Raw genomic sequence first — 13,943 nt, forward strand, 5'->3', positions numbered from 1 at the left:
TGTGCATGTTATATTGGTATCAAATTAATTTAATTTGTCTACATAACTAGATTTTTAGCAGAAGAATTTCTGTTCACAATATTCAATTGTTTCATCTCTGCATCAAAAGGCCAGCCAGATTCCTATTTCAACTCCCACCGTAACCGTAATATATCTTCCTCATCTGGGACAATGTTTTGCCATCAATGAGCAAATGGTCAAACACCATAGTTGCCCATTTGTTTTGATTTCGTGCAGCTTTAAGGTGTGGCCCTAGCTTCTTGTGAATGTCATGTCTCTGAGTGTAATCCTCCCCAATGAATACACAGCTCAGAACCTCTTCTTTGTCTTTCTATAAAGTACATCAACGAATGATTGGTGAGTAAGGTTTGTTGCTACAGCGATGCAACTGGTAAAACTATGATTGGTGAGTAAGGTTTGTTTCTACGGCGATGCAACTTGTAAAACAGATCAGACGGGATGCTTCATGGACCTGCTGGACTTGGGCCACCCCAGGTTAGACAACATCGCCGCACCAAAGCGAAAGGTAACTGAAAAAAAGTGTGGCAAGGACCAAACCTACTGCAATTGAAACCGGTATAACTTAAGACTGGAAGCACACACACTACACAAACTGTGTCATGTCTAGCTTCTGTTTGGTTCTCTTGGCCATGAAACTGATGAATACCACCACATATCCAACACCGAGACCTGAAATCCAGTGCTGCTGACATCATTATGTCACTGACACAATATATATATATATATATATATATACAAGGCTTATAATATTCCAGTAGGCATAATCAATGAAAAAGGGTTGATTAATTTCAGAGTTTCAAAAAGCATGTCTGCTCTTCTCAGATAACAGTTGACTCCCAGCCATATCTTTGTAGTATTATTGCTTCTGTGTGCATGCACCCTTTTTCTTCATTCGAAAATCTTGGTTAAGATTGGAGACGCTGGGTCATGTGTTTTTACTTAAAATGAAGACAGTAGTTCAATGATGTTTTATTGGTTTTTACACCCATGTCAGCTGACAGAGAGAGAGGGAGAGAGAACAGTGTATAGATGTACACTATTTGTTATTTTTCCACATCATCCATATAAATGTACACTGAATACATGCATACATACACTCACGTCTAGATCTCTCTCTCTTTCATGTATATGTGTATCAGTGTGTGTGTGTGGTGTGTGTGTGTGTGTGAAATACTACATGATGCTAATCACACACACACACACAGAGTAATACACACACATGCGCACGCGTACGACAGTTTATTCACAACACACACGCATATACAGACTGAACTGGTAACGTTTCCATGTCACTCACTGTGACACACTCACACATGCTGATCACCACCACTCCACACACTTGGCAAGAACAAGGGAGTGAATTCATCTTGCCCAGCAGACGAGTTTTCTGCAATGCGGAGCCGTCAAAATGACTGTGGTCATTTATCTTTTATTATCACTAATTTCACACGCTTTCATTATTTTAACGTTGGTGTAAAATACTAATCACCGGTGTTATTCTATATCGGATTTTTCCCCATTCTATGTTCATGTTTCACACAAACCTTCAAGGTCTGCTGGATCAGCGCATTGGGTTTGTGCAAAGGCATCTACTCCTTTTCTGTTTAACAGCAGATGCACTGTAGATATATGGCTCAGTCTGCATTCTTTGACACCTTCTTGAAACAGAAAACTTAAACTGGCGCTCCAAGGTGAAGTTCTGGCTGTCTGTACGGCGGGAAAATGTACTATTCTCCCAGTTACAAAATCATCCCGTCTTGCAAAATCCGACTATACCCTCCACAACCATATCCTAGAAACTGTCTCTACCTCAAAATACCTAGGCGTTACCATCACAAGTGATCTCAGCTGGGACCTGCACATCAACACCATTTGTGCAAAAGCCAATAAGACCCTCGGCCTCCTCAGAAGAAACCTGAAGATCCCAGCAGTGCGCCTCAAAGAAACAGCATATAAGACTTTCGTCAGACCAATCTTGGAGTACGCGTGCACCGTATGGGACCCGCATACCCAAGACAACATCAAGAAGATCGAAGCTGTCCAGATACGAGCAGCACGGTTTGTGGTCAACCGGTACCACCACACATCTAGTGTCACCGCGATGATCGACATACTGCAATGACCGACTCTGCAGCACAGACGGAAGGTAGCTAAGCTTGCCATGCTACGGAAAATAATGGACGGAGAGGCGATCGTCGACAAAAGCTGCATCGTGCCAGCCCCACTCAGACAAAGAAGGAAACATTCCCGCCAGCTCAACCAGAACCGGTGTAAAACCCAATACAGGCAATATTCCTTCTTCCCCAGAACGATACGTGACTGGAACAACCTACCTGAAACACAGCTTTAGCAGCAGACACCTTGGACACCTTTAAGTCTAGGGTGCCCCCCAGTCAGTAGTTAATTAGATAATAGGTCCCCTACCCCCCCTCCTCCTCCCCACCCCCTCTCTTACCCCAATACTTTTGGGGTTTTTAAAATTTATTTTTGGGGCCCTGCTGTCTTAGATCAGCAAGGGACCGGCTAGCTCGGAACTGGGCGAAAAGTGAAGTTGTAGTAGTCTGCCGGAGAACCCACTTAGAGTAGGACTAGGTTTTCATCCTCACTAATAGGTCTGTCGCTTTCTGTAGCTTGTTTTTCTTTCATCGCAACCCAACAAAAACGGCGTAAAAATCAAATTGATGATTGTGGCCGTCAACGCAGTGAAAGTGAAAGTGAAAGGTGGACAGCAACGAATCCCAAAGGGCTATTTTTAACTAGAATCTCAAAATGTCATTTCCGCCCAAGCCTCGTTTTGACGTAAAAAGGGAATCCCGAGGTCACGCATTCGCAGGGTTATCTTGGGCTGTCTTGGGAGTTGAAAGTAAGTGCCAACTTTTATATCCAACGAATATTTGTGTCATCGATGAATGAATCACGTATTAGCTTTACACAACGCATACAGCCATATTTCCCGCAATATATGTTATTTATCATGTTTCCAAAGCGTGCTTTATAAAACCGCTCTGGCTACCGAAGAGAGAAAACCGAATGCAGGCAACTGAGACAAACTGGCGGAAAGGGCGATTGTTTACAAACTGCTCGGATGTGGTATCCGTAACCATCGGCACTTGAACTGGTCGTTCAGCACCCATTTTTGAAATCAGGTGATGCCCATGACATTGTATATTTCGATGAGATTATCATTTTTTGTGCAAAATATTTCTTCAAATGTGTAATTATTTAATGTTCGCGCTCACAGTGACAATGAAGTACACAGCGAAAAAAAAAAAAAAAAAATCAAAGATCTTACTTTCATTTCCGAGATAGGAAAACTCGGCATCCACAAAACGATGCACAGCCAGCATTGCATCACGTCGGAGTGCTTTTATGTGGGAAAAGATTTATTTATCTATTTAGATAATTAAGTTATTCACATTCTGATATATTTATTTCTTTGTATCCATTGCATTTGTACATGTTTTAGTCATATGTAGAGTTCCTAATTATGTGCAAAAACCGAGTTGAAAAGGAACACATCGAAAGTGATTTTTGTTTTGGGGAATAACAGGGTTAAAATAAAGTAGCATGGTTCATCCTAGTGCAAAAGCAGCATTTTGACAATTGACACGTCCATCTAAGTTTTGATAATTCATTCCCAAGTTTAGGTGAAGTTAATAGGTCCTTGGTGCTGCTACCAGAGATAGTAGGAAAGAATAGTTTCAGTGAGATAACTATAAGAGAGAAAGAATACATGAATTGTTCTCAGTGATATGGAACACACTGCATTTCACCATTTTACTGTTCAGTTGTTGCCCTGTGCATGCACATTGTGTGTGTGTTTGTATGTCACTGTGTGTGTGTGTGTGTGTGTGTGTGTTTATACATGTCACTGTGTGTGTGTGTGTGTGTGTGTGTGTGTGTGTGTGTGTGTGTGTGTGTGTGTGTGTGTCACTGTGTATGTGTGTGTGTCACTGTGTGTGTGTGTGTGTGTATGTGTGTGTGTCACTGTGTGTGTGTGTGTGTGTCACTGTGTGTGTGTGTGTGTGTATGTGTATGTGTGTGTGTCACTGTGTGTGTGTGTATGTCACTGTGTGTGTGTGTATGTCACTGTGTGTGTGTGTGTGTGTGTCACTGTGTGTGTGTGTGTGTGTGTGTGTCTGTGTGTGTGTGTGTGTCACTGTGTGTGTGTGTGTGTGTGTGTGTCACTGTGTGTGTGTGTGTGTGTGTCACTGTGTGTGTATGTGTGTCACTCTGTGTGTGAGGGAGACAGAATGTGAAAGTGAATTGAGCAAGTTTGCTCATGATTTTATATTTATCTAAGAATATGAAAGATTACTTTGGAATTAATTTAGTGTGAAACTGGAAAAGAGAATTTACTATTTTGAAAATATTTGTTTTTGCTTAATTTACTATTTTGAAAATATTTGTTTTTGCTAGCCTGTACGTGCGCGCATGTGTGTGTGCACGCGCACACGCGTGTAAAACACATGCCTATTTGTGATTGTTGCAACAATAGATGGTGTCCACTTGCCAAAACTTTCAATTGTAATCTTCCTCTCAGGTGCTGTGGGATGGAAAACTCATCATTCTCTCAAACCCCACTGTCGTCCTCTGCTTTGATGATGCTGGCATCATCCGCAGAAGCAAGGGAAGCATCTCAGCGTGCACCCCCACCTCACCCGTTCTCCGCCCCACCCTTGGACAAGGAACACACAGTTCCCCCGCCCCCCTTCAGTACAGCAGGTTTTGTCTACCGCCCTGACCTCCTCCCTTCCTCCCTGTATGCCCCCATCCCTCCTTTTCCCCGCCCCCCTCTGGAACAAGGCATCAGGCTGATGGGACCCAGTGGTGGCACTTTCCGACACCTAGGTCCTCATGAAGGGGCGGAACCGTACCACTCTGCCTTCACGCCAGCCAAAAAAAAGCCAGAGGATGCATCATGCTCGACAACGTTTGCCACAGACAGTAACCATGAACAGGGCTTTGACCACAATGTGGAAGGTTCCAAAACAGATCTGCCGTCACCCGCTGTGAAAGAAGAACGCCCGTCCAGTATCAGTTCAGTGGGAGGGGACACCAATTCAGAAGCCCACTCCGATAACGGTGACATGTTTGATAGAGGAACGCCAGACTCAGAAGGCCGGACATTGAGAAGTGGGTATTTTTGCTGAAATTATACAGTTTTGGGAGGGTTCTAGACTGGTTTCATAAGTCATTTAATAACAGTGTCACTGTCAGTGCTGTGTCATAGACATTCAAGTTGTGTGTGTGTGTGTGTGTGGCTGAACATGTGTGTGTGTGTGTATCTTCAGTTTAACGTCTATTCACTATGTGTTATGAGATGGAAAGGAGAAAAGCAGTGGATAAAGGAAAGGGAATGCATGTGAATATTAGTGTAAGAAAGTGTTCATGTTATGTATTAGAGGAAAAGTACATTATAACTAAATATAAGAAATGAAAGTTTAAAGAGATTGTGGTGTGTAATGAATGAGGTGTCCCAGGAAGAATATGTGTGTGCATATCAAGTATTAACTTACAACAATGTAAATATAAATAGCGACATTAATTAAAATACATCAAAGGAGGATACCAACTAGACTAGAGTTTAAAATGAATAATCATTTAAAATATTTTCAGTGGCTGATGGAATATTGGTAGAAAAGTCATCAACTACATCTTTTGGAATTAACGGTCTTATGCTAGGACAATGAATGAGTAGATGGTTTACATTTATTTGCTTACCGCACATACATTTTATATTTTTTAGAAAATTTTGTACGAAAGGCATTCAAACGAATTCTATACATTAGACTTGTAATTTGTCTTGAATGTGCTGTTAGTGTCAAATTCAGAAAATGTTTTGGATTAGCTGCATTCTTTGTGTTTACACAATACTGGTAATATTGATGCTGCTCTTCTGGCTGCTTGGTCTACCCACTCATTAGAAGATATTCCACAGTGTGAAGGTACCCACCAGAAAGTAATGCCCTGTTTTGTCAATTGATGAATAATATAATTTATTTCCATTGTCGTCTCAATTTGCTTCTTTGAATTTGGAGATTCTGTAGTTTGTAATACTGACTTAAACTAAAGTCTACACAAATAAAATCTCACATACAGTTTTTGGAATGTCTTAAATATAATTCAAGGCCATAAGTATGGCCATATGGCTATAAGTTCAGCTGTGAAAATGGAATATAGTATCATTTTTCTGTTCTAAATGAAGGAATTACAAAAGCCGCTCCTGAATTACCATTTTCTTGATCAGATCCATCTGTGTATATTTTTAGATAATTTGAATATTGATTTTCTATATGGGAGAGTACTTCAGGTTTTAACAGAAATGGTGACTGGTTCTTGGATAGATATATATGTATAATCTGTCAAAGGTAGCTTTACACTGCTCCCATTCAGGGACTGGTGAAAAAGTAGGTATTTTTGCAATCTGCTTGTGTGTGTGTGTGTGTGGCTGAACATGTGTGTGTGTGTGTGTGTCTGGCTGAATATGTGTATGTCATTGTGTATGTGTTGCTGAACATGTGTGTGTGTGTGTGTTTTTGTTTTTTTTGTTTTTTTTTGGCTGAACATGTGTGTGTGTGGGGGGGGGGTGGGGGGGGGGGGGGCTGAACGTGTGTGTGTGTGTGTGGCTGAACATTGTGTGTGTGTGTGTGTGGGGGGGGGCTGAACATGGGTGTGTGGGGGTGAACATGTGTGTGTGTGTGTGTCTGCCAGAACCGGTGTTTGTGTGTGTGTGTGTGTTTGAACATGTGTGTGTGTGTATGTGGCTGAACATGTGTGCGTGTCAGTGTGTGTGTGTGTGTGTATGTGTGTACACATGTGAACCTTGACTAACCTGTCAGAGTTTAAGATGCCTATCTCTTGCAAATAACTGGACCTATTTTACTGCAGCATATGATGTTCAGATTTTAGGTCAGTTACCCCTCACAGTTGAAAGTACTGTATTGCACATATTGGTGATAATGGTTTCAGAGTCGAGAAAGCGTGCACTTGACGGCCACTTACCATGCTGCCCTGTGTGTGGACTGACGCTACGTCCAGGAGAAACTGAGGCTCATGTGGCAGCAGAGACTGAAAAGCTGGACCGGATTTTGAAGTTGGTACCATTGGCAGGAAAACAATGCCATCTGTTAATGTTATAGATATAGATAAGATAGTTAAATCATTAAATGTATATTTAAAAGAAAAAGAAAAAAAAAAGGATTAAGATCGAATTCCCTTTCATGGGCATTGTTGCATTGACTTCACATTCACTACTCAGCATCAGAAGGATTCTCTCGTTAGGCTTTCAGTGATGTTTACTCTCCAGTGTATTATTATTATTGTTATTATTATTATTCTTATTGACTCACTTGTGTAAACAAAGTGAGTCTATGTTTTAACCCGGTGTTCGGTTGTCTGTGTGTGTGCGTGTGTCCGTGTGTCTGTGTGTCCGTGGTAAACTTTAACATTGACATTTTCTCTGCAAATACTTTGTCAGTTGACACCAAATTTGGCATAAAAATAGGAAAAATTCAGATCTTTCCAGTCATCTTGTTTAAAACAATATTGCACCTCTGGGATGGGCACAAAAAATAAAAAAAGAAGCCTAATTATATGCAAACTGCATTTACTGTTATATTTATATTTTTTGTATTCTCTAAACTTGGCACGTTGACCTCTTATTCTGACACAACAACAAGAGGAGTCATTATTATCATTTTTTGTTCAAACAGGAACTTCTTCTTTTGCTAAGCATGGAATTTTTATTTTATTTTGCAAAAGTTTTGGTGCAGATAGTAAAAAAGGGAAATTACTCTGTAATTAATGCTAGGGGACTTAATTTATAACAAGTGAGTCTTGAAGGCCTTGCCTCTCTTGTTGATATTACTATAATTGTTGTTATCAGTGGTAGTTGTAGTAATAGTAGTAATTTTTTTTTTAATTTGGTTTGTTAAGTTTTGTCTTGCACTTCCACTTTCTTTTCATTATCAAATGTAGTGTGTATTTTCGCCATTCCATTTGTTTATTATCTGTGACACATGAACGAGCACGATATAAGCTCAGGCTTGTTGTTTCTCAAGATTTCTTAATTGAACGCTGTATTTTGCCTTGTTTCTTGATATTAAAGAAAAATGTTTTAACCATACTAGTATTTTTAAGAGTAGTAGAACTTTCTAAGCATTAGCAATTAGCAGTGTTTGGTGTTTACTTTAAAATGGTCGTGCTGGGTTTGTTTTGTGTGTGTTTCATGAAGAAAAATGCACTGATTTTTCAGAGGTGGACGAAAATCCAGAGATTCCACACCCTCTGGCAGAAAGGTGTGTAGATGTGTGTGTAGTGTACACATTTTCTTTTCTTTTTTTTTTCTTCCTTTTTGATTTTCCGTTTTTGGTTTTATTTTCTGTCTTTTCACTATTTTTTTGTTTTCATTCTTTCTTTCTTTTGTCCAGAAAAAAGTTTCCTTATATAAATTATTTTCTTTGTGTTGTCTTTAGTTATACAGTAACACCCCATCTTCATCATTCTTCACTGTGTCAGCATCAATATCTTTTATATATTTTGATGATAATATTATCAGGACTTTTCTTGAAAGAGCTTCAGAAAAGGTTCGAAGACAAGAAAACTGTATATAATGTGAATTTCTTCTGGGTTTGTGGTGGTTGTTTTTTTGTTTGTTTTTTTTTTGTGTTTTTTTTGTTGTTGTTGTTGTTTTGTTTTGTTTTGTTCTTTGTTTTTTTTGTTGTTCTTGTTTGTTTTGATATGTGAATTGCGATATGTTTTGGGAAGATCTTTCATACTAGGACATTTTTCTCACCGTAACCCACTGAAAACTGGCATGATTTATAGGATCTTTAACTGGTGTATTTGATCCTCATATATATGCATGGAAAAAATTAAAGTGCAAGCAGGTCTGCATATACGTTGACCTTATATTGGAGATTGGAAAAATCTCTGCCCTCAACCCAGCAGGCACTGGTAGTTACCAGGATAGAACCAGTGACCCTCAGACTCAAAGTCCACTCTGACCACTTGGCTGTCGTGCCTGTCACGATAAACGGATGACACACCTGAGCAGGTGATTACTGCACTGTTGGTCGGCCCATTCCCTTGTCCCTGGCAGCCCGTCTTTCTGCCCCGTGCCTTCAGGCTGGGCGGTCACAGCACTGATGTCCAGTCTTGAGTCGCAGTTGATGGTCCTGTGGGTGTCAGAGGGGGGCAGTCCTGTGTGTGTCAGAGGGGGACGGTCCTGTGTGTGTGTCAGAGGGGGATGGTCCTGTGTGTGTGTCAGAGGGGGACAGTCCTGTGTGTGTGTCAGAGGGGGACAGTCCTGTGTGTGTGTCAGAGGAGGATGGTCCTGTGTGTGTGTCAGAGGGGGATGGTCCTGTGTGTGTGTCAGAGGGGGACAGTCCTGTGTGTGTGTCAGAGGAGGATGGTCCTGTGTGTGTGTCAGAGGGGGCAGTCCTGTGTGTGTGTCAGAGGGGGCAGTCCTGTGTGTGTGTCAGAGGGGGACGGTCCTGTGTGTGTGTCAGAGGGGGACGGTCCTGTGTGTGTGTCAGAGGGGGACAGTCCTGTGTGTGTGTCAGAGGGGGCAGTCCTGTGTGTGTGTCAGAGGGGGCAGTCCTGTGTGTGTGTCAGAGGGGGACGGTCCTGTGTGTGTGTCAGAGGGGGCAGTCCTGTGTGTGTGTCAGAGGGGGCAGTCCTGTGTGTGTCAGAGGAGGACGGTCCTGTGTGTGTTAGGGGGGGACCGTCCTGTGTGTGTGTCAGACTCAGAGGGGGACGGTCCTGTGTGTGTCAGAGGGGGACGGTCCTGTGTGTGTGTCAGACTCAGAGGGGGCGGTCCTGTGTGTGTCAGAGGGGGACCGTCCTGTGTGTGTGTCAGAGGGGACGGTCCTGTGTGTGTGTCAGACTCAGAGGGGGACGGTCCTGTGTATGTGTCAGAGGGGGCAGTCCTGTGTGTGTGTCAGAGGGGGCAGTCCTGTGTGTGTGTCAGAGGGGGACGGTCCTGTGTGTGTGTCAGAGGGAGCAGTCCTGTGTGTGTGTCAGAGGGGGACAGTCCTGTGTGTGAGTCAGAGGGGGCGGTCCTGTGTGTGTCAGAGGGGGACCGTCCTGTGTGTGTGTCAGAGGGGACGGTCCTCTGTGTGTGTCAGACTCAGAGGGGGACGGTCCTCTGTGTGTGTCAGAGGGGACAGTCCTGTGTCTGTTTCAGAGGGGACGGTCCTGTGTGTGTGTCAGACTCAGAGGGGGACGGTCCTGTGTGTGTGTCAGAGGGGGACGGTCCTGTGCGTGTGTCAGAGGGGGACGGTCCTGTGTGTGTCAGGGGGGGGCAGTCCTGTGTGTGTCAGAGGGGGCAGTCCTGTGTGTGTGTCAGAGGGGGACGGTCCTGTGTGTGTGTCAGAGGGGGCGGTCCTCTGTGTGTGTCAGAGGGGGACGGTCCTGTGTGTGTCAGAGGGGGACCGTCCTGTGTGTGTGTCAGAGGGGACGGTTCTGTGTGTGTGTCAGACTCAGAGGGGGACGGTCCTGTATGTGTGTCAGAGGGGGACGGTCCTGTGCGTGTGTCAGACTCAGAGGGGGACGGTCCTGTGTGTGTGTCAGACTCAGAGGGGGACGGTCCTGTGTGTGTGTCAGACTCAGAGGGGGACGGTCCTCTGTGTGTGTCAGAGGGGACAGTCCTGTGTCTGTGTCAGAGGGGACGGTCCTGTGTGTGTGTCAGACTCAGAGGGGGACGGTCCTGTGTGTGTGTCAGAGGGGGACGGTCCTGTGCGTGTGTCAGAGGGGGACGGTCCTGTGTGTGTCAGAGGGGGCAGTCCTGTCTGTGTCAGAGGGGGACGGTCCTGTGCGTGTGTCAGAGGGGGACGGTCCTGTGTGTGTCAGAGGGGGCAGTCCTGTGTCTGTGTCAGAGGGGAACGGTCCTGTGCGTGTGTCAGAGGGGGACGGTCCTGTGTGTGTCAGGGGGGGGCAGTCCTGTGTGTGTCAGAGGGGGCAGTCCTGTGTGTGTCAGAGGGGGCCTGTGTGTGTGTCAGAGGGGTCCTGTGTGTGTCAGAGGGGGACAGTCCTGTGTGTGTCAGAGGGTTCCTGTGTGTTTGTCAGAGGGTGACGGTCCTGTGTGTGTCAGAGGGGGCCTGTGTGTGTGTCAGAGGGGTCCTGTGTGTGTCAGAGGGGTCCTGTGTGTTTGTCAGAGGGGGACGGTCCTGTGTGTGTCAGAGGGGGACAGATGGTGGAGGGGAGGGTGGAGTGGGTTGGGGAGCATGTTGTGACATGCTTGGCTGGTTTCTGTCTGTGCTGTGTAAGGCATGAAAATCGTTAAAAGGTGAATATTTCAAAGAAAAAAGAAAAAAGCAAAGAAACCAAAAAAGTAGGAAAAAAAGAATGGTTTTGGGTTTTGTATGGTATTCTCAGTTCATGCTTTCACCTGTACAGATGTGACGAGGTGTTTGTATTATACTCCCAGTTTAGTTCAATATTCTTCAGTTCAAATTCAGTTCAATTCAAATTCAGAGTACTTTATTTATGGTCTGCTTCAACAAAAACAGAAATTTGTACTTGTATTAATTATTATACTCCCAGTTTAGTTGAATATACTTCGCTGTAAATGGTGTTTGGCTAGCAGATGGCGGACTGTTGGCGAGACGTCTTATCACTGAGTAAAAAAGTGAGTTGCCGTGAAATTTTGGCCACGATGAGCAAACAGATAGGCGTGGTTTGCATCACTTTGACAACAATGTATACATACATGTGAATGGCATCAAATGCTGCATGTGTGTGTACATGCTTTCTCAAAATGAAATTTTTGTCCATATGTAATACACATTTCTACAAGTTGACATTGTGGTTTTTGATTGCTGTAGAAGTGCACACACATTCCTACAATTATAACATGATGTTTTCATTGGCATTGTACCTTTGCAGACACTGACGTCACCACCAGTAAAGAAAGGCAAAGATTCTCCCTCTCCAGAGGTGGCATCGAAAGCCAGATATGAGGTAATTGTCTGTGTGCGTTTGTGTGTGTGAGTGTGTGTGTGTGCGTGTGTGTGTGAGTGTGTGTGATTCCATTAACAATTGCTGTATTGATGGGTTTTTTTTTGTTGTTGTTGTTTTCTCCCCATTGTGGATACTTGTACTATCCAGAAACTGAGAAAATGTTCTGTTCATTTCCTAAACTTTAGGGTTAGGGTGAAAGTGGAAGCCAGAAAGATTCCTTCTTGTTTCATTGTGACAAGTGATACCTGTTGTTTACCAGTTCAGTATTGATTATTTGATGCATTTTAGCTTATTGTGTTGTGACATCAGCCTTTGGAATTTTGTTGATTTTGTCTTTTAACTGTACAATTATCCATATTTGCCAAGATTATCTTATCTATATATTTTCCTATATTTTTTCTTTAAGTTCAGTTGAAAATTAAGACATTATTTTGAAAATATGGACAAATTCATTTTGATGCAATTTTTGGTAAGGATGCTCAACAAGAGATAACAAAATGGGTGTGTGTTTTTTTTGTTTTTTTTTTTTTTTTTTTTTTTTTTAGTTGGAATGAGAGTTGCCAGCAGATTTCTTAAAAGAAAAAAAAGATAAAAAAAAACCCACAACCTCTGAAACAATCTACTCTAGGTTTCAAAAACAGTGATTGCTGTTTGAAAAAGAAATTTCCTGTTTAGAATATAAACAAAAAATTCTTCAGATTTAGCAGCTAATACAGTAATAGAGTTTTTGACATATTTCTGCTTTTTGTTTGTGGAGATGTTTGTCAGCATTTCTGGTTTCTGTTGAAGTTGTTTCCAGCCATTACTGCTGGGCTGAGCATCAGGCCCAAAGCCTGTCAGTGTCAAATGACAAATATATCCCCGAAAACGGAGTATGGCTGCCAGAATGGCAGGATAAAAATGGTCCTACACATAAAAGCCCACTCACGTACACAGAGTGAACATGGGAGTTGTAGCCCCTGAATGAAGATGAAATGACAGATATTGTTTGTAATGTGGGGTGCACATTCTGTCAGTAAAACGTTTTGCTCATATGAACAAAGACACTCAACTTTAAGCCAAAAAAAGACATATCACATCTGTAAATGCTGATTTACTAACCAGATTTATCTGCACTTTTTTTTTTTTTTTTTTTTCCTTTTCAGAGTTATCTACGGACCCGTGCTAACCGCCAGTCACGTCTGAATGGTAAGTGTGAAGTGAAAAGTGCTACTTCAGTACTTGACTTACCAGTAATGTAAAGAGATTTACATAGGTCTGCCTGCAATCTGTTACACACAGGTCCAGGTATATGTACTTGACTTAATGTAAAGAGATTTACATAGGTCTGCCTGCAATCTGTTACACACAGGTCCAGGTATATGTACTTGACTTAATGTAAAGAGATTTACACAGGTCTGCCTGGAATCTGTTATACACGAGTCCAGGTATATGTACTTGACTTAATGTAAAGAGATTTACACAGGTCTGCCTGCAATCTGTTATACACGAGTCCAGGTATATGTACTTGACTTAATGTAAAGAGATTTACATAGGTCTGCCTGCAGTCTGTTACACACAGGTCCAGGTATATGTACTTGACTTAATGTAAAGAGATTTACACAGGTCTGCCTGCAGTCTGTTACACACAGGTCCAGGTATATGTACTTGACTTAATGTAAAGAGATTTACACAGGTCTGCCTGGAATTCTGTTATACACGAATCCAGGTATATGAAAATGGTGAGCCCAGTGAGTTCCACTTCCACACCAGCAGTAATAGCTACTATCCACAGGTGGCTTTTGGCTTTCAACGTTTCCTATATCACGCCAGTAAGCAGTGTAAGGGAAGCAAGCGCACATTGTTGTTGCTGTCCTAGTTAATCATTCACAACTGTGATTGCTGTGTTTGGAACTACTCGTTTGTATTTTGCTGATTGTGAAATCAGCAAAGATTAGTCATCAGTGATATAGAATGAT

At 42.7% G+C, this 13,943-nt stretch overlaps 1 protein-coding gene across 2 annotated transcripts in view; it reads left to right on the forward strand.

Annotated features, from left to right (window-relative positions):
- Positions 1 to 2,821: 2,821 nt before the first annotated feature.
- The window catches only part of LOC143294766 (E3 ubiquitin-protein ligase Rnf220-like), a 35,761-nt gene continuing 24,639 nt past the window's right edge, over positions 2,822 to 13,943 (forward strand). For both annotated transcript variants that reach the window (XM_076606237.1, XM_076606238.1), the window contains exons 1-6: positions 2,822 to 2,884; positions 4,565 to 5,157; positions 6,994 to 7,117; positions 8,279 to 8,321; positions 11,911 to 11,985; positions 13,131 to 13,173. In XM_076606237.1, the coding sequence (XP_076462352.1) occupies positions 4,575 to 5,157; positions 6,994 to 7,117; positions 8,279 to 8,321; positions 11,911 to 11,985; positions 13,131 to 13,173 (868 nt within the window). In that variant the 5' untranslated portion in view covers positions 2,822 to 2,884; positions 4,565 to 4,574. The remainder of the gene's footprint in view (positions 2,885 to 4,564; positions 5,158 to 6,993; positions 7,118 to 8,278; positions 8,322 to 11,910; positions 11,986 to 13,130; positions 13,174 to 13,943) is intronic.

The sequence above is a fragment of the Babylonia areolata genome, chromosome 20 (genome assembly GCF_041734735.1).
Source record: "Babylonia areolata isolate BAREFJ2019XMU chromosome 20, ASM4173473v1, whole genome shotgun sequence".
NCBI lineage: Eukaryota > Metazoa > Mollusca > Gastropoda > Neogastropoda > Buccinidae > Babylonia > Babylonia areolata.